Source organism: Centroberyx affinis, unplaced genomic scaffold (genome assembly GCF_046629955.1).
Source record: "Centroberyx affinis isolate AG114_WGS23_722 - 3 ecotype Tasmania unplaced genomic scaffold, CSIRO-AGI_Caff_v1 ptg004734l_1, whole genome shotgun sequence".
NCBI lineage: Eukaryota > Metazoa > Chordata > Actinopteri > Beryciformes > Berycidae > Centroberyx > Centroberyx affinis.
This window is the reverse complement of record NW_027282291.1, coordinates 531,959-559,707: the sequence shown is the minus strand read 5'-3', so window position 1 is coordinate 559,707 and position 27,749 is coordinate 531,959. Positions and strand designations below refer to the sequence as shown.

At 43.8% G+C, this 27,749-nt stretch overlaps 1 protein-coding gene across 2 annotated transcripts; it reads right to left on the bottom strand.

Moving 5' to 3' along the window:
* Nucleotides 1-55: 55 nt before the first annotated feature.
* Nucleotides 56-27,749, bottom strand: LOC139665910 (FYVE, RhoGEF and PH domain-containing protein 3-like). 2 transcript variants are annotated; one of them, XM_071544955.1, is made up of 19 exons: nt 27,728-27,749; nt 21,941-22,111; nt 19,680-19,881; nt 18,422-19,037; nt 15,729-15,818; nt 13,828-13,964; nt 11,531-11,687; nt 11,265-11,403; nt 9,384-9,442; nt 8,647-8,793; nt 8,407-8,499; nt 8,237-8,316; nt 7,973-8,003; nt 6,776-6,880; nt 6,242-6,295; nt 5,319-5,420; nt 5,015-5,146; nt 3,682-3,822; nt 56-2,117 (listed from the first exon to the last, which is right to left on the bottom strand). In XM_071544955.1, the coding sequence occupies exons 1-19, from the start codon at nt 27,747-27,749 to the stop codon at nt 1,869-1,871; spliced, it is 2,727 nt and encodes a 908-aa protein (XP_071401056.1). In that variant the 3' UTR covers nt 56-1,868. The 2 variants fall into 2 exon arrangements, with proteins under 2 accessions (XP_071401056.1, XP_071401057.1); XM_071544956.1 differs by lacking the exons at nt 21,941-22,111; nt 27,728-27,749 and having other exon boundaries at nt 5,319-5,417; nt 19,680-20,137.

Below are 27,749 nucleotides of genomic sequence, written 5' to 3'. Positions count from 1 at the left end.
AATGGCCCATAATCCTCTTGCGTCCCATCAAGATATTAAATCAAATATCTGCTGGCATTTCATATGCTATTTGGTGCATGATATCAATAGAAGATCAGTGACTGCAGTGGATGAACATCAGTTTATATCTCTCAGTGAGAGGAGTGTGTGTGGATTGGTCTTTCAATTACACTGGAGCAAGCAGAACATCTGCAGTCTGTGTGTGTGTGTGTACGTGTGTGTGTTTTTTTATGAAAGTATCAGAATGACAGCCACAGAGCGAGACGGAGAGAGAGAGAGAGAGGGAGGGAGAGAGAGAGAGATATTTGCAAACAGAAACTCTCATGACAACGGAGTATCTTCTTAGACGGTGTGGCACTGAATGAGCCACATGTCTATTTATTGATGATATGCTTGACTGCTTTTCCACTGTGCACAATCCAGGTTAAAACACGCAATACTGACTCTGCTCACTTACAGTACGACAAGAATGAATTTTGGAGCGCAAAAAAGGGAAGAAGGGAGAAGGTCTTGGCAAGGTTTCAGAGCACGGTACATAAATATGAGTGAGTTTACATGCACACAGAGATCCGATGATGAGTTTGCTACTTTGCTTATAAGGCGGTGCTGATGGGAGCGGGGGTACAGGGGGGCAAGGCAGAATAAACAGTTCTACAGTACAGTACTTGGTTTTCCGTCACATCACCAAAGGGAATGAAGCAGGTGAATAGTTGATATGCTGCAAGAGTGGGAGAGAGAACTGAGCAAGCTACGTGGAAGGGATTTATTAAGCATGTGTACAAGTGGAGATATTGAGGGACCGAACCTGCAGCACAGGGTCAGACCTGAGGCCACGCAATCCCATTCTGGCTGTGTACTCTAGTCAAAATAACAAGAAAGAGAATAGGGATGGAAATTTGGCAGATCGGACCACTGGCCGACTCGGATCAGAGGTCCCGAACACAACAATGGGGGGGAATCATTACCAGCGTATGTGATATAGGAGAGGGGGGTCGGGGAGCGGTTCTGTAGGATGGGAGCTGATAGTGGGAGCATCAGGTGGCCAGCCACAAGCGTACATGTCTCTGTGTCTTTTTAAGTTAAAATGTCTTTTTTCTTCTTTGTTTCCTTACAACACACTATAGTATACATACTGTACAATACCCACTGAACTGCCACTGTGTCCCAAGCAGGGATGGAGAGAGTAGAGAGGCGGCGCAGGGTTTTTACACTAACATTCAATACTGAATAAACACAGGGGAAGGGGGGGCTCCCATTCAAACATACACACACACACACACACTCACGCACACACACACACACCCACACACACACACACACACACACACACACACACACAAATGGAAAGACAGACACACAGGAGTTAATGCTTCACAACACAGTCGCATAATGTACAAGGAACTTCATATCTTAAAAAAAATCATACAGGAACCATCTTAAAATGCCTTCTTCAGCTATATTACAAATAAAACATGAGAGTCTTTCATTGCTCCTCCTTGGAAAAAAACACTGAGAGAAATGAAATACCCTAATAAAATGTAACCACACATACAATGGCGGTGGTGGCTTGGTGGCACAGTTCTTCTTATTTATGTGTGAATGTGTTGAAAAGAGGGATATAGAGAGAGAGACAGATGAAGGGGGGAAGACAGAGGGAGATGGAGAGAGAGATAGAGAGAGATAGCGAGAGAGAGAAGTTGCTGTGTGGTCGTGAGGACAGTCGTGAAGTGGCATAGGAAGGAATGAGTGGTCCTTTCAAAAGGAAAAAAACAAAAAGTGCCAAGGTAAAGTGAATTCAAGTAATGTGTGCTCTATACACAGGAGAGGGAGGGAGGGGGAGAGAGTCCGCTGGCCTCAACATGGCCGCTCTATTGGCTCTTCCTGTGCTCAGTCAGGCTGGTCGGTGCGTCTGTGGCCGTTTCTCCGCGGGCGGCTTTGGAGAGGAGCTCCACCCACTTGGCCTGCAGTTCCGCATCTTGGGCGGCGAAGAGCAAAGCTTGCTGGGCGTGGCTGAGCCGGAACGCGTGTTTGACCTCGGCCTTTTCGATCGCCGAAGACGACGACACAGCGGTCACCTCGAACCCTGACAGAGGCACCGCCCGCGCCCCCTTTGAGTCCTAGAAAGACGAGGAAAGAGAAACGTAAAAAAAAAAACGGAACTAGGGAAGTCTAATCAGCAGTTCAGTGTTGGGTCTGCTTCACCAAATTCATGTTATGTTACAATGCATGATGTAATACTCTTGACTAAGCATTCTTTCGAGGAGTTTAATTTTTTTAATGGCTAACTGTATCGGTGGCAGTTCCTCTCATCACATGCAGGAGAGAATATATCCCGCTAGACATGTGTAGTAAACCCTGTCCTCCCCTCTCCCTCCCCCCTCTTCCCCCCTTGCTTTCTGTGTAATCAGGAAATGCTCATCCAACTCCCATTAATCCTAATCTTTGGAATGGCAGCTTTCTGCAGTGGGATTGGGATATTAGTCTTGGAAATGACACGGATAGAGGCTTTAACAGACTGCCTTCCCTCTGTGTGCCATCCACTATGAATGGCTGACACAGAATTACAGTGCAGTCCCTAATGAAAAGCTTTCCAAACATGATTGCTTTGGGAATCTTTTTAAGCAATCATGTCAATCACTATTTATATGCATCTCTGAGTTGCTGCGCAGATTTATTGCAGCGTACAGAGCCAAGATTTCAAGGAACTAAATCCAAACGGTTGCCTCGTCTGGTCGGCGCATACTAAAACCCTGTCAGACGGCTGAGCGGCATCACCGACAGCAGCTATACCTGAGGTCAGATTCAGGACAGGCAAATCCTCCTGGCCCAAATCTACAGAGCACAGACAGTACAGAGACAACCTGGCACACGCAGGATTGGATAGATTTGACGTATACATACTCGTCGATGCACCCAGAGACTATACTGTGCAGACGTGCTATTCACAAAAGGAGGACGCTGACAAGGCATACAGAATGGCCAGACGGGTATAGTAAGTGGATTGACAGATATATACGTAGACGTTGACTCAAACACACAGGCTAAGTGGCCATGTGCAAATAAATCCCCATGTTCATTTATTCATTCATGCAATCCTTATTTAAACCGGGAAAACATACAAGGAGCAAGATATCATTATATAAACTACCAGTCAAAAGTTTGGACATACCTGATCGATTGTACTATGTTTTTCATTATCTTAAGGCCATTTTAATCTAAAGTCTTATGCTTAAATGCTTGGAATTTTTAGACAAATATAAATAGTGAAGTTGCTGCCTATGTATACATTTCTTTCCAAAGCCTTTGCCTTTCCATCAAGGCAAGGGGCGGCTACTTTAAAGACTCTAAAATATATAAGATAGTTTTGATTTGTTTAACACTTTTTAGGTCACTGCATAATTCCATTTGTGTTATTTCACAGTTTTTATGTCAATACTATTATTCTAAAATGTGGAAACAAAAATGTGGTGTGGCCAAACTTTTGTTCTGTAGGTGACGTGTATTGAGGGTAAACAGAAAAAGAAAGGAAGGGTAGATTATGTAAGTGCATGAAAGACATAATCCTAAAAACAGCTGGAAGGGCAGTATATTTTTGTAACGAACAGCAGGATCATTACACAAACACGCGCATAGACACACACACACACCCATCTTTAGAGTGTGCTTGTGTTTAACCCTTACCTGTCCGCTGCTCTGTAAGTAGAGCACCAGTGGCTCAGCCTTGGTGACGGCCACCCACATTTTGGTCCAGCTCTTCCCCTTCTCCTGCAGTTGGAGGTGACCACACAGCAGGCAGTTCTCCCCCGTCAGGGACGTCTGTCTCTAAAGACATTATAACACATACAGTATATACTGTCAGTACAACCACCCATAACCAGACCACATATAATATATCAGTGTACAGCTAAGATAGCAAATGTATACCTATACACTGTAGGAATACCTAGGATACCAATGCTCAGTGATTTGTTTAAGCTACTGACTGCATGAGAACTGACAGCATTAAATCTCCTGTACTGACAACCGACCCCGTCACTAAGAGGCCTCCAACAGCAGTTTGAAGTTGATTTAAATTAGTTTGTTATGCAAATCCAGCCGTATCACTTTTTTGGGGGATTTAAATTTGATGACCAAATGACAGCAGGGATCTTCCACTGTACTCCGTTATGTAACAGCCTTTGACGTGGAGAATGTAGGACACAGTGAGATTTGTGCATGGACAGGTGTTCATGCTCCTGCTGCCCCCTTGTGTGTCAGTCCCCGTTATGGGCTACTGCTCCCCCATGTGGTGACTAATCTTACTGCGGGCAGGTATTTAACTGTGATCCTGTTGAGCCGTAAGAGAGACAGAAAGAATACTGGACCGAATGAAACAGAATCCTCAGAATCATGCGACAGTGTCACCAAAGTACAAATTAAATGAAGACAGTAGACAACATGGCCGTCAGCTTTTCAGTATAACAAGAGTAGACGGCACATCTCCAGCATCCTCGACGGACACAGACACAGACAGCTGAAGCGCCCAGACTGTGGAGTCAGCGGAGACGGCTGGTCCTCCCTAAGCCCCTATCTAAGATCTCATTATCATATTTGTCATCAAATAGGGATTACTTGATCTTTCAATGTGACTGTGTGTGTATTCAGGCACACACGTGTACTGTTCATATGCATGTGTATGGTGTGTGTGTGTGTATGCCATGCAATTACAGAGGACCATACCGTTGAATTTGGACAGTATAGTGACTTTTGGATTCAATACAGATACTGTTCTGGACTTAATCAGATACAATAATGTGCTTCTTCCAGGTTGCTGTGTACTGCAGTCTGTCTGCAGTACAGTGTGGCTGCTTGAACACTGGTTGACATTGACTGCTGGTACACTGGGAGACATGGATCCCATTGGACTGGCATGAATCAAGGCAGAAAACTGAGCTATTATGTGCATGCTTGCTCTGTCTTACTCAGTGTGTGTGTCTGTTCATGTTTTTGTTTTGTGTCAGAGTGTGTGCCACACCTCAGGGGCAGCTTTCCTCTTCTGTTCAGAAACACCTATTAGACTCTCCAGGCTGAGGCTGGCTTCGAAACACTCTGGGCACACTCGACTCGTCTTGTTGTCCAACGTCTTTGAACACTTTGCACAGATGGCCTGCAGAGGGACAGAGAGAAAGACAGACGCCGTTGAAAAACCTCACGGTTGTTCATAGTTAATTGTCCAAAAGAATTTTTCCACTCCTGCCCTGACTTCTCTCCATCCCCTCATTTCTACATCCAACCAGCAGCCCACCCCCCACCCCCAATCCTCCTCCATCTGTGCTCACCGCTCCACAGGACTTGCAGTGGTGTTTGCGCTTAGTGAAGTTGAAGCTTTCGTTACAGCCTTTACACGTCTGCTTCTCTTTCTCCTTTTTCCTGGAACTCTTCTGGAAAAGAAAGACAGGAGTCATGTGTCAAGGGCCTCAGCCTGCTCAATTCCAGCACAACCTAACCGAAAGGGAATGTCTGGGGGCTTGTCTTGCTTGTTTGCCTGGCTGCCTCTCTTCCCTTTCTTCTTTCGATTAACTTATTAACTCTCCACACACACACACACACACACACACACACACACACACATACACACACACACACACACACACACTATCCTCTTCTAAAAACAACTAAAATGGAAATCAGATGGAGGTGTCAATAGCAGTGCAGACTGCCAGATTGCTATTGCAGATGCATTGTGGGAGGAAGTGAGAAATTCATCTCCTGATTGTGCCATGTTTCCACAGACAGACACAGACAGAGCTGGCTGTGCCAGCTACAGATAACCAGAGAGCGTTTCTGTCTTTACAGAGCAGGCTGTTCAATGAGGACAAACTATTCTTCCTTTTTACAGACCAGTGGGGAGTATGGATCCATTGCTTTTGTCACAGCAGCCTCATTACCACAAACACAGCCAGCCAGCTTGAGATCAATGTACCTTTCCTAATGAACAAAGTCAACTACACAGCCTAGTTCCCACTGAATGATCAATGCTATAATACCTGGTGATACCAAATTGTTTGAATCATAACCACAGGCACCAACACCAAAGTAGACTTCAGACAAGACTTGCCCAGAGACTGTTAATATATTTATAATAATCTAAGACACTGTCTACACCAGCTTGCCAGGAGGTGAAAAGGTGTTATACGGCATTTCCATATTATAGTATCAATATTAATGATCGATACAAGCTTTTTCCAACGGTGCCACTTACCCTCTCATGCAGTCTTTCGCCATCTGAGTCGATGGATGTGCTACTCCAGGGACCCTGAGGAGAAGAACCAACACATTGAACACCAGCAGCTTCTACCTGCAGTGTGATATCTCTACCACTGGGTGTCAGTCAGGACCCACTGAATCTGAATCCTCTGGTCTCTCATGTCAGGTTTGGCCGGGGTCCAGCTCCAGCCAGCCCAAAGTGGGTCAGAGGAGATCCATAAGAGTTTTGTATACACTGTGTGTTGGGCTTCCCCTATTAGGTCATGAGAGAGTTCTGGGGAGCTCAAGACTTGCAGGCGCTATGTGTGTGACTGTCAGGGACAGAAAGAAAGAGCTTCTTTATGTGTGTGTTTTGTGTGTATTATACTACCACATCCATAGATGGTGAGTTGTTCGGGCAGACAAAGACCAGACTATGACACACGCTTTTGGTGTACCACTAGCCTCCCATGATTAACATTCATTGCGAGGGATGACCCATTGATTGACTGATCAATGAATTGATGGATTGAGGGACAGGGTGACTGACCGGTGAGTCGGGCTGGTGGTCATCCTCCCGGGAGAAGGAGCTGTTGAAAGCTTTATTGAACGTTTCACTGTTCTGTTTGTGCCTCTCAATAGTGGCCAGGATCACCTGAGAGGGAGAAGAGGTTTAGACAACAGAGGAGGGGGGAGGAAGAGAGGAAGGAGACGGGAAACAAAATAGAAGAGAGATATCAGCATTTGAACAGAATTATTATTTTCATGCTTGTAATGAGACCAAAGACAGAGTAAGTCTAAATCTCAGGCTTTAGAAACACAGGAAATCAGCTGATTAAGTGGCTCTGATTAATAGCTTGAGGTATCAGTGTGTGATCTTACAATGTGAGCTTTTAGGCAGTCTATCGAGTACTTAGCTTGAAAGGTTTAAAGTGAATAAAGTGACAAAGAAAAGAGAAAGGCAGGGAGAAAGCAGCCTTTCCTCTCCCTGTCTGAATGGGGAACAAAGGGAGCGTCTGTGGCATGCTGTCGTCTGGCCTGACCATGCTACAAAGGAATGACAACAGCAATGACATCACAGCTCCAAAAGCATCATGGTCCTCGTGCCACAGCCTCGAGGCCTGTGTCAGAGTTTAGGGACCAGCCCAGCTAGTAGTGCGTAGAAAGCTTTCTTCTCTATGAAATGTTTTGAGGCTACATTCCACTGTCCTTCAGTTTTCTGAATGCTCCCTCTATCCACTTCAGACCATTTGCCAAATAAAACTATTTCAGCCCCTCTCTCTCCCATGCACACTACATACACACTAAAAATACAAACAAAAAACCTCCCAACCCCTTTCTGCGATATGCCCACCCTTCTTCCAGTCTGTGAAGAGTTTTAATCAGCTTTACTCAGCTGTAATGGGCTAAATGAGCAATAATGAGAGGCTTTCTGGGAGAATATAATTCCCAAACACACTGAATGAGAGTGGGGAAGAAAGCCTCTCTAATACCATTCTCTAATAGAGCAGAACAGTGGAGGCACAGAGAGAGAGAGAGAGAGAGAGAGAGGGAGAGGGAGAAGGAGAGAGAGAGAGAGAGAGAGAGAGAGAGAGAGAGAGAGAGAGAGAGAGAGAGAGAGAGAGAGAGAGAGAGTGAGTGAGTGAGTGAGTGACTGAGTGAGTGAGTGAGAGAGAGAGAGAGAGTCTGTGTCTGTGCATACATATGCATGTGCATGTATATATGCAAGCATTTGTGTGATCCTTGCCTGAATCCAATCTTCCTTCTCCTCTGCTGTCCTGTAAAGCAAATAAAAGATCAGATTGTTTTATCTTACCATACAATACACATCCAACACCATCATAACGAATCGGCTGGGACTATTCAAATAATCACACATCTAAGGTAATGTAATTAGAAAAGTAACGACATTTGAATTGTGATGAACCGATTTGCATTTTACACATTTTTATATTCCACCTCACAGAGTGCACAGAGTGTTTGCTGTGAGGCTGATTCAAAAGGTCTCTACCTGGCTTGCAGCTCCAGTGAGCGCTGCTTTCCGATGATGGCGAACGTGTGAGGAAGGTTCTGCTTGACATTTTCCTGCACCTGAAAGTCAAGAACCAGAACAAATTTAATCCGCGCCCACTAGAACAAAAAGCACCCAGGCTAGAAACAGGGTGAAAAGCATATCTGCACCTCCATGCCAGCGATGTCGATCCTCTCTCTGACGCTGAACTTCTGTCCCATCAGTCTGAGTTTAGGCACGCAGTATAGCACCATGTTGTTGAACTAGAGCAGAGATGCCACAGAGAGGCCACAGATGAATATCAGTGCGTGAGGCGCACTGCATTTAGTGAAACGCTAATGTAAAAACATCTTCCAGCATTCTTTCATTTCTATCACTTATAATAGATGGCCCCTTCTTAGCCCTCTCACCAAGTAGAGGTATCGGTCTTGTGCTGTCCCGTTTTTGGCCGACATCTTCTTGATGTGTCCCTCTTTGATGAGCTCGTTGGCTGGGTTTACGATGTCCTCTTCTCCCCCTAGCCTCTCATAAACCTCCAGCAGCTTGTGCATCTTCTCCTGAAAGCATTAAGCGACAGAAACAATGGAGTGAACGCAGCCAAGACAGGAAAAAGCAAACTAAAATACAAGTGAGAAGACAGATGAAGCCACATTAAGCCAAACTCCACCAGAGGGGGTTATTGTGTTATCAGCTAAGATTATCTAACCTGAAAAACTCATTCATGGAGTTGCTGGCAAGGGTAGAAAACAGGTATTATATTTCTTTATTGATTGCTACAAACTTTTACATGCCCTAGAGTTTCAAAATTATCTTTAGGATGTAAGAAATAAGAGCAGAGGGGCCAGACAGAGGAAGGATGAGTGCTAGAGAGACAGCAGTCAGTCGGGCTTCCGCAGGCTGTGAAACCCGAGGCAGGAAACAGCAACATCCTGTCTGTACTAATTCAACAGGTTCCCTCCCTCAGAATAACACTTGTAACACTGCTGACTGACAGTGCGGCATCAACAATTCTGAGCAACAGATGGTCGGTTGTTATAATATTGATCAATGAGACAGTAAAACATTGTTAGAAAGAGTTGAAGTGAGAGAGAGAGGGGGCAGTAAAGAGTGAAACGGGCACAGAGTGTGGTGTTGAGCTAATTCTCACCATTTTCCTGATTGCTGCATTCGAGTGATTAGCTGCAGTAGAGATTAGCTCCAGTGCCTCTGTAATACAAACACACACACGCATATGCATAAACAACAAAACACACACACACACACACACACACACACACACACAGGGGTTAGCATGTTAGCATTAAATCCAGTGTTAACAGAAGATCAGATGTTTCAATTAAGCTGGCCTGCAGATTCTCAGACTCAGACTTCGCAGCACTGCACATTACCATACACCACACACACACACACACACACACACACACACACACACACACAATGACCAGACATCCCTCTGTCTCTCTCTATACACTCTCTCTCTCTTTCTGTAATATGTGTATATGCACACTGGGAAGGAGGTTTAAGTGTCACGGCCGTCACATCAGTCATGTCAAGATAATTTTACATGATCAAACACTGCAGACGCACACTCGTAACATTAAACACACTCTGTGCATTAACCCAGCTTTCAGGCAGTAGAGAGCCTAACACTAATGTGTCTGTGCACCTGAGTCAGCCATCTTAATCATGGCCTACATAAACAGAAGAGACACACAGCCGGGGGGAAATGAGGCCAAATCACTGTGATAAACTGCTGTTCAACAGGAGTGGGTGAGAGAAGCCCTTCCCTAGAGTCCAGACAACTGAACTGGGTTGGTGAGGTTTATGTTCAGGTTAGGGGACATGGGGTTTGTGGGATGACATCAGGTATGTAAAGTGTTGTTTTTGGCATGCAGAGTAAGGCCCTCACATGTAATATAATCTGTCTCTTCCATACAGTAGATGAAACTCACACAGTGCAGTAAGACCTACACATGCCAATGGGCATCATAGTAGCAACTATAGAACAAAAGGGACTTAAGCTGGCCGATGTTATGTATTAAACATAGCCAGTTATGCTAATGAGGTTATTAATGAACCTAATTACTGCATTAATTAGCACATATTTCTAGGTCAACATACTTCTTCATACGTCTTCACATGTGGGTGCTATTATGAACTCTGTATCTTAAAGCAGTGGTTCTCAACGTGGGGTCCGGGGACCGCAGGGGTCCTTGAGGGGGTTCCAGGGGGTCCGTAGCAAATTGATGAATTGTTAAACTTCACCATTATTTAATTTACAAGAAGTTAACACAATTAGAGAATGTAGAAATGTGACTGTTTTGATCATAGTTTCACTGTTATCTCTCTACCTACAACACAGGTAGTCTTGGAATTCTTCAAAATCATATCCAACAATAAAAATATTCTCAGATTTGGGTCAGAGAGACAAAATCTCATCAAATGGGGGTCCGTGGCCCTAATGTGGACTAAATTAGGCGTCCTTGATATGAAAAAGGTTGAGAATCACTGTCTTAAAGCATTAAGGAGTTACAGTATAGTAGTTTCAAGAACATTTTTTCCTCATTAATATGCAAATTTATGCAGCAAGGTGCCACAAAACCTAATCAGATCATCTACTCTATATAGCGGGGAACCTGTGGTGTGAGTATGAAGTTTATAATCATGTATTATTCATGTTTACAAGAATGCGTCGACACAAAGACAGACAGACACCACCACAAGAGATAGTGTCTCGCATACTATGTGCCACGGTGACAGGACATGATAACTATTACAGGTGACATTTCAAAATAAATTACATATTCTACTGGCACAGGGGAAGCAGAGTCACGGGTGCAAGTGGAGGAACGAGAGTGAAAGAGGGATGTTATCTGGCACAGAAGAAGTAAAACAGGCCGACGGGAAGACGGGAAATGGTAATTAGACAGATTTCTCGGCAGCCCGTGGTTGATTGGGTTGAGAGTTAAGCTAAAACAAACTGTCCTGATTAAGCAGTGTGTTCAGATCTGAGTGGGTAATAGCTCACTCTCTGTGTCTTTCCGGTCGAGCGCGTCATCAGGCAGTTTCTTCAGGTAGTCTTTGAGCAACAGTTCGTAGCGAGGGATCCTCTGGACTGGCTCCAGCATGTGGTGCTGCAACGTCAGGTTCCCACACACATCCTGTTTCTGTTGGGGCAAACACACAGCTTTATAGACAGATTTATAGCAAAAACACAGTTGTCTTCTGTGGAGTAATGTAGTACGTAAATAATTAAGGGCCAAAATACACACACACACACACACACACACCTACCTGTATATTCTGGACCACGCTCTTGAACTGCGAGGAGCGCTGAGCCCAGGTGTTCACCAAGTCCATGGCTCGATCGAAATTCTTCACATATTCTCCATACATCTTCATGAACGGAGCCAGTTTCTGGAGGATGTCTCCAATACGAGGGTTGGAGTCCCTACAGAAACACAACAGACAAATGGATAAGAATTTGGGGCCGGATTCACAAGTCTGTTGGGGGAAAGAAATCTTTGCAAATGCTTTTTTCTGGGACTTTTGTTGATGAAAGTTGATATTCATCAAAATAGTTCTTAAGAACTTCTCAACTTCACACAGGTGTTTCTCAACTTTCTTCTTATTTTCCTTCCTAAGAAAAAACATAGGTATAAATGGGATTCTTGAAGGTGAAAAGTTAAGCCTCTGTATTCATTTGTTTAAACCACATGCATTTGAGACAAGTATTAATAGTTTTACTTACTGTATCTTCCATTTTAGGCGTAACATTGTATTGTTATGCTTAGCGTGTCACTATTTCCATTTAGTGTATTTCTCATGTGTCATGAAAATAGCACATTAGACAGTTACACTTAACAGGCCTTTAGCCAAAAGGCAGTAACCAATGTCTGAGCCTTTTCCTATATTTAATGTTACTTGTTTAAGTAAACCATAAATACAGCCACCCTAAATAATTGTTCCAAATTGTTTTCTAGATGGAAATACTATGGGTTGCAACTAAGGAGGAAAATCCCCCAAGAATGGCTCTCCTTACTCTTCAATCATTCAAACACCCAATCATATTTTACTCAGACAGGTTGGTTATTACAGGTTTGCACTAGCTGATACCAATTATACCGTTAACATTCTTCTTAAAGGTCATGCGAGTGGATTTACATTTTCAAACCAAAGGTTATATTGCTATAGCTAGCAGACAGGGTGCATTAATGTCGTCCTTTTATGTGTGTTTGCATTGCGGTTGCTAGGTTGGTCCTATGAGACTAATCTTAAAAAAATATTGTGGGATTGCACTTCTTAACTCCCTTAAATTTATTCGTAGGTAACGTCTATCTTAAGAGCACTTTTATGAATCTAGCCTCTGGAACATACCAGCATGCTTTTTAAGTGTGTCTGTGTGTGCATGTCTGTGTGTGTGTGTGGCGGTGTGCAACAGTTTTAATATGTGAACCAATAAATTTTAATGAATTCAAGAATGCGGTGCGAGGGCACCATTATGTGACAGGTGATTTCCCCCAACACAGCTCTCTAGAGGAGTCATTATCTGCCAAGGGTGGCTGACGTTGGCACAATAACACACACCAGTGGTAAATTTCCTGCTCACAGTGAAAAAAGACAGATAATGCCCCCATTCTGCAAGTCTGGCAGACACACACAGACACACACACACACACACCCCAAACCTAGCCAGCCAACACAACACCACCAAAAGCCGGACAATAATGCCCCCCACTGCCACCCAGCTGTCCGAGTTTTACAGCCAACGGACTAACTGACCACTACTGAATCGGACCTCTACTGCAACCACGTCACTCTGGTGCTATTTGACCAACGGAAAGCCTTTGGTCCGACACAAAGGTCACTACAATAGAGGCTGTAAGTGGAAGTCGTCATTTGTGTCATCTTGTATGGCATAGATTTGGTGTGTAGTCCAAAATCCCTATGGAACATATGAAAAAGCTTTTTAAAAAAAAAATTAGTTACACTACATTTTGTTCCAGGGGTTAAAATACATCCACTAGCATAACCTCTGTGAGTTTTGATTTTTAAACGTTTAATATTGATTTATGCTAACCAAATGCTAATCATCGGGGAAAGCAGACTACAATATGCACAAAGGAATTCATGAGCGACTTCTTTTACCTTGTTCTGGCTGAGAAGATTTTCATAGTGTTGCATTGAATAGGTATTATAGTTATTGTTCATATATAGTTAAAGTTGCCTTGTTGTTAGCTGTTCTGTTCCAACTATTATGTTTTCCAGTTGTTGCTAGCTACAGGCAACTGCGGTAGTCCCTTTTCCCAAACAATTAGCATTTTGCTGCCAACAATTGACATTAAAAGTAATTGTATGATAAAAATTCACAAAGGTGATGTTAGTAAAATGTATTTTATTTCATGGAACATAGCTATAGCATAGCATTACTAGCATAGCATAGTTAGTAACCCTCTGTGTAGCAAATACTTTATTTTTTTATATTTCCCCATAGGGATTTTGAACTACACACCAAATGGCGGAAATGCTAACTTAACAGCCTACAAAATGACGTCAGACTTTGCCTCTCTGTTGCAGAGTGAATTCCTCACCATTCTCCTGTGATGCGCGTCTTGAGCTCGGGGAGCAGGAACTTGTCATGGAAGCAGTAGATGGAGGAGATGTTGGAGAAGATCCCTGTAATGACATCCTGAGGGATTCCAGCCTCTGTAAGCTTAGTGCAAAATACCTGCAGAGAGCATAGCAGGATCAGTACAGCAAACACTGCAGAACTAATGCAACTGTTTCCAAAAACCCAAACTCTGGCTCCTATACAAAGGATATGCAGGTTTACGCAGAAAGTGAAAGTTTCATATTGTTATCTTTGTATCTTCACCTTTGTCTCTAAAAACATTTCATGACCATGAGACCAAGGCAAACCATTGATACTACATCAGTGTTGATACGAAAATCAAACCCTTTTTTCAATTCCTAAAACTTTTTGCAGGACATGGTCTGATTCGTAATTCTAGTCATATTTTTCAGCTTTGTAATCATCAGTGTGATGTGTTGTAACTCATATGATACATTGCTCCATCATCTCCATAACCTTTCACCTCAACCTTTCAACAGACGGGCATGACTATTTCTATGGAAACACGAGTCGTGTGAGGGCGGTGTGACAAAAACAGGAAGTAGCTGTGAGGTTTTTGTGCCCTCAATAGCGACTAAAACCATAGCTACTCTGTGATAGGGCAGTTGTATATATGCTCTACCACATGTACAGAATAAAGAGGAATACGATTCAACCACAGGTAGTAAGTTCTCATTATAAAGTTTAGTGAACAGAAATACATAATAGGTTAATCTGTTGGAAACACTATAGCCTGAGGACAAAAAAGAGAAAAGAACAAATGGAAATGCAGAAAAAGTAGAGACACTTGGGAGAGCAACAGAGCAGAGTGTGTAGTTAACAGAGCAGAGTACAAGATAAGGTCATGGCTTCTAAACAAGAGTGGGATAGTAGAGGAGTAGGAGCTCAGGGTCTGGAGCATGACCAAGGGGGTATTGCAGGAAGTGGGATTTAGGAGATAAGAAACTGAGCCAGCATGGAAGTGAAGTCTGAATTTCTCTTTCCCAATTCCCGCTCAAGGCTGAGCAGGCTTAGTAGCTCTTGCAGAATATCCACCATGGCTTACCTGCTCCAGCCACCTTTAGTCTGAATTAATTGGAGGCTATACCAACCAATTAAACTGGCTTGAATGGCTCTCACTAAAATTTGATCATATCCTTGTGGCAATATGGATTATATAAAAAAGTAATTTGAAATAAAGTATATAAATGAACAAATACCATTGAATCCTTTCCCATTTTCTTTACTATATACACAAATAAATGAGTTGCATATCTACTGTTAAAGTGTTGCTAATAAAGCATCAATAACCTACTGTGCACAAATAAAAGTTGAATATCAAATTAAAGCTTTATTTGTTGTTTATTAATATTAGTTTAATGATTTTGGTTGAAATGAGAAAAGTTGCACTGCTTTGACTCAAAGCTCAGACATCTAAAGAATCAAAGCTGGGCAACACCATCAGACCCAAACTTCTGAAATACCTTTCTGATTATCAGCCCAGCTAAGAATCAGTTAGATTCTGTCTTTAATCCAGACTTTACACATAACTGTTTAGGGCACAATGTGGGGGCATGAGACTGCAAAGACCCAGGTTCAGGTTTGTGGTGACAAAGCTGTATATACAGTATATTGCATAATATTAAACACACGCACACACACACACACACACACACACACACACAGACAGACAGACAGACAGACAGAGACACAGACACAGACATACTCTCAGTTCCTCACATGATGATGCTTACACTACACTGAGTAATCCAGTCAACAGAGGAAGGGTTGTTGTCCAGTGGATCACAGTGCCAGTATTAATCCAGCTCAGCCCAGATCACAATCATTAAGACTACTGGCACACTTGTGGGACAAAGTTACCTGGTCGAGGAGGTTGAGTCTCTTGACGTAGGCCTCTTCAGTGTGGAGAAGCTCTCTGGCGATGTTCAGCAGCTTCTGAGCCTCTGAGCACTGAGGGAAACCGACAGACAACAAAGATTATGTAGAGACTGAGGCATGAAAACAATAACAATAAACATGGGAAAGAGAAAACTAAGGAAAGCGTGCATTTCCAGTGAGCTGACTTTTCAGGATTTGAGACAAGGTGGTAGGTTTTGCCTTTGTTTCCCAGGGTCTTTTGACATTTTACATATAGTATTAATATTGTCAGCTTGGCCCAAACTCATGAAACATTTTTTATATGTGTCTATACATACAACATCAGGTATTGATTATGTTAAATGTTGTGGAAAACAACAAAGGGCTCCCAAATTGGGCAAAATACTAAGCAAAATAAGGAGGAGGTGGGCAACCACTTGTAATGCAGAAAGAAAGGAAACTTAACATCACAAAAAAGACGAGACAAATTTGCAGCCTGAGGAAGAGTACTGACTCGAAAAGTGTTGCCAAGTGTGCATTAAGCCAGTGATAAGTGTTCCAGCTTTCTAACACAATTCTTTTTTTATTTTTTGTTAAGCTTGAATACATTTTATTACTCTCTCCATTACAAGTAGTTTCCCTCCTCCCATTATACTGATTGTTAAAAAAATAAAAGTAGAGATGCAAGGTTTTGTGAATGAAAACAATGTCAAATCAAAACAAGCACTACACCAAAGACAGGAGCAATGGTTGATTCAGTAGTAGCAAAACATACAGTAACATTAGGTGAACTAAACAGTCTTTCATGTGGATGCCCATTATTTACAGATCAAACTTGGCCAAGCCTATATAATGTTATTGCAGTGCATGTGGCAAAAGCAATAACCGGCAGCCACAGCGGCAGACTAAACTGACATTTGCAGCGTTCTATATCGGTCACTGGCTGAGTATGAAACTGAGGTGAGGGGTTGCAAACTGATGTAGTGAAACTGTAGATGTGCTAGTTATATCTTCATGACAGGTGAAAGTTGAGTCGTCTTTCTTCCAGAACTACAGTAGTATTAACATTAGGGATGCTGTTACTGCAAAGTGCATTCCTTATCTGACAGTGACACTAAACAGACGTCAGGGACAAAGGATATTTGGCCTGTTGCGACAGCGTGGGTTTCACAACAGCTGTCTGGTTCATGCACATACACACACACACACGCTTGCACATACACATATGCATACATACTTACATAGAGAGGAGATGGGAAGGTGAAACTTACTCTATAAAATATGTCTGAATCTAGAAAAAACAACTATGGCTATGCTAATACATGTGGGAAAATGGCACTGAGGTCCGTGTTTTCAACTATCTGTGAAGATGCTACACAAAGTCAGCAAAACTTTTTCAGTGTCTTATCTTCTTGCAATGTGCGTCGCCAAAAAACCCACATCCTCTGTGACAACAACGCTGTCATTATATAGCTATCAACATGTCAACTGGAGTGTCATGCCTCACACCACCACACAGACATATGGACAGACACATACCCCAAAAACAGACACAGACACACGCCCCCGCACACACAAAACAACACACCCTTCCTCTGGGCAGCAGTGTCGGGATCAGGAAACATTGGGAAGCGGAGATACCTTTCCCAAAAGACTATGGGTGTGGGGAGTCAGCAGAGGGTGTGCATTTGTGTATTTGTGTGGGTTTTGGCACAGGGTGTGTTTTACCTCATTATAACAATGCTGAGGGGAAGAAAACGTCTGCTGACAATCATGATGATCATTCTATGCAAATCCACGTGACTGCTGGATAACCAAAACTCTGCCCGGAGTTTCAGTTGTCTCACACAGTCTCTGTCTGTGTTTGTCTCGTATATCTCCACCTTTAAAATCCTCACTCTCTTCTCATTCGGCATTGTTTTGTCTTTCTCTCTCTCATCACTTACAGAATCTTTCTTTCTAGTATATTTTTAGACCTTACCCTGACGCTTTTGCATCAGTAACTGTGGGTCTCTAATAAAAGAGAGGGTGACAGCTCATGTAGGCCAGGAGGAACAGTATGCTCACTGTTTGAGGTAGAAGTGTTGTTTACAATCGATGGTCAAACTCAAGGACAAGAGAAAGCTGAAACTTTAGCTTAGCTGTGGGAAGATTTCTGTCTCTGGGCCCTTTCATCTAGCAGCCATCACAAGCTCTTGTTACAGCTCTGGGCAGGTATTCATTCTTTTATATAACGGCGTAACTGCTTTTAGACACAAGTCAGTCGCTTGTGACCACCAAACTGAGGCTGTAACAGTGTCTGACACTTCATGCAAAGTATTCTTTGAAAATGTTCACCCAGACTGCGATAATAATAGACCCATGCTACTTTTTCCACTACATGAAAGGCAGTCTGACTGTCTGAGATGAATCTTTTGAAAGTTCCAGCCTGTGCTCACTTTACACAGACTTGCAAATTTCTGAAAATTACAACTGAACATGAAAAATAAAAAATTAAAGTGAAGGTTGTGACAAAGGGGGAAGTGGGAGGTGTGTAGAGATCTGAGAGACACTAATGACCACCCCAGAGGTGTGGGGGTTTCATACAGCAGTGTTATGAGAGAATAAGAAACAAGGAAACATCCACAAACTTGAACTTATGGTCATTATGGTTTATGGTTATGACTTGACAAGGCAGTAGCGTGCGAGGTACTCACTCTGTGCGCCTCTGAGTTTGTGTCTGTCTTGTCTGCTCCCTCGATCTCTCCACTGCTCCCCTCATCTAAGTCACTGTCCTCGTCCTGCGTTGAGTCTCGCTTGTTGCCCAGGGTAACGCAGCAGGACACGCTCTCCGTTTCAGTGATGCTGTCATAACGATCCTCCTCATCGATGGCGTCCTCATTAGGGAACACCTCTCCTTCCACGGTGCATGACGGACTGTCGATGCCACTGTCCCGGTTAGGAATCTTCCCGTTCCCGTTCTGCTCCGAGGAGTCCGGATTGTCCTGGAGCTCATGGGAAGAGCCCTCCTCCCGCTCCATGTCGCCAAGGCAACCGACGCTGTGCGTGATGTCGTCCTCCGGACAGTCGTCCAGCGGAGCGTCGTCCGAGCCGTCGATGTGCACCGAGTCCAGACGGGACAGTTCCATCACCTCATCAGTCCGCTCAGAGGTGCCGAGTGCAAGTTTGTCCACAGGGGAAGATTCTCCAGCGACCTTTGCTGCTGTGGAGCCTGTGGGGTCCTGGCCGCAGGAGGGAGTGGTGTCAGACGTGGAATCCATTCTCAGACACAGGTGCAGCTGGGACCTCGGGACCACCCCCAGGATAGGAACCCTGGGAACGATAAAAACACGGTCACACCTAATGCAAGACAGAGAACTGCATGAGAGGCTACTGATTGCTGATGAAATGTGTATTATCAGTCATGGCCAAATAAATAATCGACACACATACTGCACATTGGAAAAAACAATATGCAGAAATGTGATATGAGAAAAAACAAAATGAGGTTTTCGGGGTTTTTTTAGGTTGCATCCTTAAACCACAAAACACAACCAGACCCGCACACTCCCACAATTGAGGGGAAGGGGGATTGACAACCAGCAAGTTGTCAGTGCAGCACAAGCTTGTAAACTGAATAACGTTGTGAATCTTTACTCCAAATCTTCACTCCGAATAATGAGTAAATGAAGCACACCTACACCCAAAGGACCACAATGGAAATAAGCTCTTGGGCTTTATTGTGTTTTATCCTTTTGACAAATATTGTACAAAGATATGATGCCTCCTGGTGAGGCTGTGCATATATTATTTATGTATATATGTCATATATTTTTTATAATGTCAATAAGAAATTTCAATTCAATTCAATTCAGCATGTGCACCTATCATACCTACGCTTATCAAACAGTTACACACACACACACACACAAAAAAGAGCCAGATGTTTGGTGAAATTTCGTCCTGATGCCTTACCTTGAGTTTTCAAACCTCTCGATGAGCAGCCCCACCTTCTGGGCCTCTCTCTGAGGCTGTGTGCCCAGGCCAGGAGGGGTTTGACTGGGCTTTGGTTTAGGCGGAGGAGGGGGCGCTGGCAGTGGCCTGGAGGGTGCCGGGGGGATCCTCTTAGGTTTCTTGTCTTGTCCAAGGGCCAACAGATGCTGAGGTTTAGGGGGCACTGGAGATGCAGGAGCCCAGATGAAGCAAGAGAAAGAGAGCAAGAGGGAGAGATGAGGCCGAAGACATAACAACAGCAACAGTCAAGTAACAGGTATTAGTCCGAGTGAGAAAGCCTCCATTTCTGTGTCCAAGTGTGACGCCTGCCTTTATCCTCAAAAAAACACAAGAAAATCTCCAAAGGTAAAACGATTCAGTCCAGGATTGAAACATATAGTAAAGCGGTGCAGAGCAGAACTAATTCTGAGCTTCAGTTGCCTGCCAACTTCCTTGTTTCAGAACAGGATGCTAAGATGAGTGTGTGCGTAAGCCATTGTGGTTACAAAGTTAGATGAAAAAGAAAAAAAATCACCCAGACACAGAAATGACAGAGCTTTCTCAAAACACACTCGGCACTCATGCATGCCTGCACACTAAGAGGTAAGATTTCACCCAATTCTGTATGATGTTTCTTTAACATAGAAGTCTGAAATCCGGAAGGAGGTAGATATGTTACAGTTGTTAAGTTGAGCACTTCCTCTGTGTTTGTGTGTGTGTGTGTGTGTGTGTGTGTGTGTGTGTGTGTGTGTGTATGTGTGGCATCAGCCCCACTGATGGTTTAAAAAGTAGTTTAGTAGTAGTGGAATAGTTTTCCGTATCAGGTCCCCTCTGAAGTCCTAAGGCTTCAGCCTCCAGGGCCAGATAGACAAAGAAAAAAATGTGTGTGTGTGTGTGTGTGTGTGTGTGTGTGTCTGTCTGTATGTTTGCATTTGAGATGAATCATAAGATTTATAGAGTGTAATTCCTAATCATCATAAGCTTTATGATCTTCCTGAAACCTGCAGGAAACCTGATGCCAGTATCACCACCAGGTAGAGCTGCATGATTAATTGTAGATATTGTACATGTTACCATGATTAATAATTGTGTAATTCGGCAATATTTAAGTGTTTGTTATATTTTCAATTCCTCTGAAAGTCCCTGTGTGGTATATCAAGCGCTTCCACTAGGTATGACCACTCACAACCTTCTGAATAGCAATGTGCAAACATGTGACCAAAACGAAAGTTACGATGGAGAACCTGCAGCTCAGGTGGGAAAGAGAGAGAAACCTTATCAACTGTGGAAAAACGTAGTCATGAGCAAAGTGAAAGAGAATGGATTGGCCCATGTTAGATAGGAAAATCCTGAACATGAAAATGTTGTTTTAGTTCCTTAAAGTGGGTCATCGGTCTGTCATTTGCAGATATTTTGGTTTTAAACTAGATGACGACAAACAAGTACAGATTATGTGCAAAGTTTGCCTGAGGGTTGGAGCTGTGCCTTTTAATTAAATTTTATTATTATTTTATCTATTTTACACATTTGTTTTATTTATTAAGTAAAATACAGTGGCACAGTACATGCTATACATGTCTATATTTATTTATCATTTAAATTTTGTAAATAAGGACCAAGACAGTAAGAGTGAAAACAAGATTTTCTATTTGCTGCTACTTTGAGAAATACTGTGTGAAAGTGAAAATGTATGTTAAGATGTAAACGTGCAATAAAATAATTTTGTTTCCTTAAACTAACACAAATAGTCGTGATTAATAATCGTGATCACAATGTATAGCAAAATAGTCAGGATTATCATTTTTGCCATAATCGCGCAGCCACACTACCAGGTGGTCCAACCCATCACCAACCTCGGCTAGTTATGGGCCACTCAAGTATCAGGGCCAGGTCTGTGGTGTAATGCTCGAATGCTCGTTTCTTAGAAAGTCCCTAAATATAACACATGTTGGTCATATCCAGGATCCCTGAAACGATGCCCAAACATCAGCACTTGGGAGCCACTGGCCTGCTTCACAGCATCAGTCCTTGCTGAGGTGACCTACTGAGCTGGGTGAGTGACAGAGTGAGGCCAGCGAACTGACACTTGCCATGTAATAAGAGAGTGCTTGTCAGAGCAGAATAAATGACAGCATGACAGCGGGGGTTTGATCTTGCTGCACCTTGCAATTATAATCATAGCGCCAATGTCAGCACCGGCGATATCACCGGCGAAGGGGCCAGATTGCATCATGGTATTTTACCTTGAGGTTTCTGTGCAGTCGTCAGTCTGGGTGAGGTGGAGGGCTGGGGCCGGGGTTTGATGGCGGGCCTGTCGTGACATGGTCTGGGGGTCGGACCTTTCTTCACCAGCCTTGGGGAACACAGGTAGTCCACTGATCCACACTGGTACTGCAGAGAGGAGGGAGGGAGGTCTGGAGAGAGGAGAAATAAAGAAAGACAATATCAGGCATTGATCGAGATACAGAGCTAGTTTGCACAATCGGAAACATTTATCGAGTTTTGATGAGCCGGAACGAGTCAAAAGAATCATCTTAACATCACAACCATCGCCCAACCTGATCCCACCTGAGTGGTGCAGTTGGTGAATGACCTTGGCCTCAGTGTGTGTTTCAGGATGCTGCCCTCAGACAGAGAGCAGAGGAACCAGAGAGGGGAACAGAGGCACAGTAGCATCGATCCTGACACCAGGCCAAGATGGCCTCAGGCAGCAGAGAGAGAGGCTTCTGCTGCAGAGAGTGCATATTGGTTTGTGTCATACTCTAGCTTTCTGATAGGCCTGTATCTGATACATTTAATCATCGTTAGACACTGTCTGTTGATGATAAGGGGTGTGTGTGTATGTGTGTGTGTGTGTGTGTGTATGAGAAAATGTGTTTCTGGCTTAATAAGGTGGGAGTTTTGTCGATTTGGCTTCGTTGGTCTGGCCTTCAGTGTCTATGGAAAGTATTGGACTGTATTTAGTCTGAGGTCCATACACACAGCAGCACTGCAGCCCACTTGACAGAACTCCAGACCGATAAAATGTAGGAGAGTAAGGCCCCCTGACTGTTACATTATGAATGTGTCAGTGGCTTTACAGTCAGCTGTGGATAAAAGATACTGGAAATCCAGTCAAGGGAAAAGAAATCCAGTGTTTGCAACAATAACAATGCTGTGTGTATGTGTGTGTGTGTGTGTGTGTGTGTCTGTTTCTGTGTATTCCCGAGTGTTTTATATGTGCATGAGAACCTCTCCGTTTCCGTCCAGGCTGCCATGGCGGCCCGTGTTTAGCATTGCTGTTATCTGATGTGCTTGTCCATTAGAGCAGAGTGATAGTCCTCAGTAGATTATGATAATAGCTGTGTAAACTACAGCCACACAGCTCTGTTCCTGCCGGCTCACGGACTGGATCTATTCACTCCAACCTTATCTCAACTGGATTACAGCCCAAAATTGCACGGAGCCCCCACAGGAGCCCTAGCACATCTAATTTGGTGTTTTTCAGCTGTGCTCCAGGCAGTGGAAGGAGAGAATTCTGTCAGTAATGAGTCCTGTTACGCTGTCTGCCCCATGTGGCACCACCGCAGGCTTTCCCACCATTTCTCCACCATAGAGGGATGATAGCAGGGAAAAGGAAAAGGATGAGACTTGCTAACAATAAACTCTAAAATACTGAGATGAAAAAACTGTGAAATAGTTTGTTTTTTTTCCACAGTGGTTCGCAAATCCTCCAATTCATAAAGGCATTAGAGTTTATGTCATTTTGTGTTCATTTAGACTATTCCTGCATTCAGTCCCCAGCAACAGACATACTGTGAGCATAACCTTCTCCTCCTGTGGTTTCTACTAATACCATCTGTAAATCAGAGATGACTGCAGAGTTGAGTCACAGGAAAAGCTTAGCCTATGAAGAAGTGAAGTGGCACGTCCTCCAGCCAAACGACCGACTAGCGAAGAACTCTCTGACCCAAGACTGGGGTCACTCTTGGGAAAAACAAACAAAAGTCTGTACCAGTGGTGGAAGACAGAGGCATAGGGGCCCGGTACCTATGGAAACTCGGTGTAGCCATGGTTACTCGAGAGCAAAACCTGGCCTACAGATCAAACAGCCTGACAGTAAAGAGGAACTTGACGACACAGCAGAGAGAGAGAGGGGAGCGGCACTCGCTCTTTCCCTCTATTAAAATCGCACAATCTGATGACTTAAGGTTAAACTGGCTACACATAATGCTTCACCACTCCCAGAGCAATACACAGTAAGACACAAACAATACATCTATAAAAAGAAGCTCTTATTCATTATTCGTATCACAGCATTTTCTGAAAATTTCCTGGTCAAAGTCCGTGGGTACAAAGGTTATTCTTAGGCTTGTTTTCGCCAAAATGTTCAGAATAGACAAAGGAATAAATGGCATACCACTATGCTTTATATTTAGCTAGATGTATAGATATAATAGTCTGAGAAAGAGTTGGTTAAGCAACATTACCTTCTCACCGGCTGTTCTGTGTTTCACATATCCAAAGTCCAGGGAACGAATGAATGGAAAAATCCAACACAACACCGTCAATATCAAAACAAATCCTACCCTCCCAGTTTGCCAATGTGTGCGTGTGCTTGTGAGACTGGTCTTTGCGCCAGATCCCTACACACACACACATACACACACACACACACACACACACCCTGGAAAGTTCTTTAAAGCTCAGTCCTGCATAATACCCATACGCACACTCACCTATCTTTCACCAGGTGTGTTCGAATAACTGCCCCTGTCTGTGCACCTGCCAAACCTGATCCACGTTCCTGCCCCCAGGGCCAAGGTGACGTGCGCGTGAGCCTGTGTGTGTGTGTGTGTGTGTGTGTCACTGTGTCTGCAGCCCAGCAATCGCACCACACTCTTACAATTGTAGCACAGTTCCCAGATTATCCCATAATAGCAAAAGAGAAGAGCTTTATCCACAGCAAACAACACAGAAGACTTCAAAAACAACAGAAAGAACAATATGAAAAAACAAGTTTGACATATGAGTCAGTCACCTAATTGATTTGGTCTCAGAGGGATCAGAGAGATGAGATTAATATTGTGTAATTATAAGAGGGCTTTTATGAAAACACACAGGAGAACACTGATCTGGCTTCATTAATTTCCTCTCCTCAGTTCCAATCACAATGAGGGACGGATGAATAGGACAATTACGTGGGAATTATATGTCCGAGGACATTATCACCGGCGCACCCTGAAAGCTGTGGGTTACCATGGCAACCTTTCTCGACTGAAATATTTCAGCTACTCTTAGTAATTACACAGAACCTAAATTGGGTGGCCCAAGTAACCTGTCATCTTACTTGTTCAATCATGGCTGTGATGTCAAACGCTGTTCAGACGGACCAGAGAGCACAGTGAATAATTTGGGCAGTTACCTGAGAGACTGCATTACTGTGTATCCGTCTAAGCACAGTGGGAGACTTTATGTGTGCCTGACTCGCTGAAATATTCAGACACTTTTAGGTATTTGACAGTGAGATATTGGAAACATAAAGGCACTCTCTACCTCTCTCTCTCTCTGTGTTTGTGTGTGTACGAGTGAAAAAGCACGTGGCCCCGCCAAATCTCCGGTGACACCGCGACATCGTCATGAGAGAAACAGCTATGGAATCTCGGTCTTATGTCACTACTTGGCAACAATGTGTATGTGTTTGTGTGTGAGTAGGCTACTCATCCCTCTCGCAGTGAGAGCCTTTCTCTGAACCCCGATTTTTAAGAGATGCCATAAAATCATCAATCATCATCAGTTAATCGAAAAAAAGGTTTCATCATACTCAAACTCAGTAAATTCTAAAAAAAATTATGATGATATGAATCGCGGTTTAAATCACAATTGCAATATTCTGTCAAATAATGGCAATTTGATTTTTTGTCAGTATCGTTCAGCCCTACTAAACAATCATCTGCACTCGCTCTCTTTTCCTTTCCACATCCACCAGCATCCAAACACAACACACACACACACGCACAAAAGCCAACTGTCAGTCACCGTCAGCCCTGAGGCGACCCCTCAGAGTCGTTTATTACCCATCATCCCTTGAGTACAGTCTTTCCGCCCCAGTACTGTCTGGGAGACAGATCACTCAGGCTCCCCCCCAACAACCCCTGGTGAGGCTGCGCTGACAACCGCACTCCCATCATTTCACCCCCCTCCCATCGCCCAACAGCACCCCACCTTCCCCCACCTTGACACAGTGGAATCCCAACGACACTCTTTCTGGGTGCAGCTGCAGCACCTCATCTTCATCCCCGCACCACTATCAAATTTCCCACTGTCTCTTTCCCTGCACTCTCTCCCTCTCACTCTGTCTGTGTCCATGTCTCTCTCTCTCTCTTTCCGCCCCGAACCATATTGATTTGGCTTCTCCTGTCTGTTGCCCTGAAAGACTCGAGTCAGACAGAAGCAGTCTCTCATCTAATGGCTCTTTGATTTATAATGGCCAGCGAGCTGCGGAGCCACTTTGGAGCCGCACAGGCATCAATTGTATCTCAGAGACTCATGATGGCGTCTAAACTGACAGACCTGCCAAAAGGCACGCACACACACAGCAAGGGCATGGCTCACCATGCTTTTTTATGATGAACACGAGGAAAAGTAGGGTGAAGTAGGACGAGAAGGAATCGAGAGAGCAATGGTGGTGGAGAAGAGGGAGAGAGAGGCAGACCGCTACCATTAGTTTACATCTTGTCATCTACACCTACACCTACATCCCTTCATCTCTCTCTTTATGTCTCCTCTCACCTCACCCTCTCTTTCCTCCCCGAGAAGCAGGAGACAGTAATGAGCGCACTGACCTTGATCTGCCTTTCATTTGTCACCCTGACGGTTAAAACCTCCGTAATCACACTGACACGAGAAAGGAGAGCGGGTTCACAAAAAAAAAAAAAATCCAGAGAGAAACACAGATACTGAATAAATAGAGACAGAAGTAAGAACATCTAGGTCTAATACCTAGGGACTTGAAACCACAGTGAAATGAAAAAGCGATATTGTTCAAAACAGCAAATATAGGAGCAGGCTCCATTATCACAGAAAGGACAATAAAATCTTTCCTTTAAAAGTCTGTACCCAAGATAATCTTTATCCCTGCATGTGATATGGTTGAAATATTGGGCTACTGGAGCACATCTTTCCACAGGAGGTTAGTTGTCATGTAGTAGCTCATCATTAAGAGGATCTATCTCCACACACACACACACACAAGCATAGGGCAGAGAGAGAGGAAATATTTAGTCTCTGTACAACAACAGCTGCTCTGGGATCTAGAACAGATCCCCAATCTCTGACAATCAGCAGATTTCTCTCACAGAGTAATAGGGCTCCCACTTTACCACAGGGCTTATCAGCACACACACACACACACACACACACACACACACACACAAACATATATATGCTCACCGACACACATACAGAGGGATCAACAGCTATCCAATCACGTACAGTAGCATCTGGCCCCAGATTACAATTCTACATTCATCCATTTCCCATCACGCTCCATCATCATAACCAGTCAAACTTCGTTCAAAAATGACGAAACCCCCCATACAAGTGGAGCCTCCTGTGGAGAATATTTGTTGTGTTGTCTAGGAATGAGCGGTGGCTGAAGTTTCACTGGTATCATGGCTTCCCAGGGACTGGGGGAGGAGGAGGGGGGGTAAGTCATCTTGTCAGGCCTGTCCTCTCCCCCTAAATCAGGTCACTGGGCACAGCAGGCACACTGACATGTCTCCCACACTAAGTGGGAGGATTTCACCAGCTCCCACAGATTAGGACCATGAGATTTTGGGGGATAAGACAGGACAGAGACTGAGAAGTTGGAAAGAGGATGAGAAGGAAGCAGAGGGTGGAAAAGTGATGAAGAAAGTCATGGCCTACTCTCATGGGAGCACAAAGTGAAATGAGCGAAGGAAAAAAAAAAGAGAATTCAGTTAGAATTCAGTTGAGCAGCTTTGCTAGGAAGTCTGAAGCATGAGTGAGGTGAGTGTGAAAGCACAAACTTACAGCAGCGATGTGCTGCAT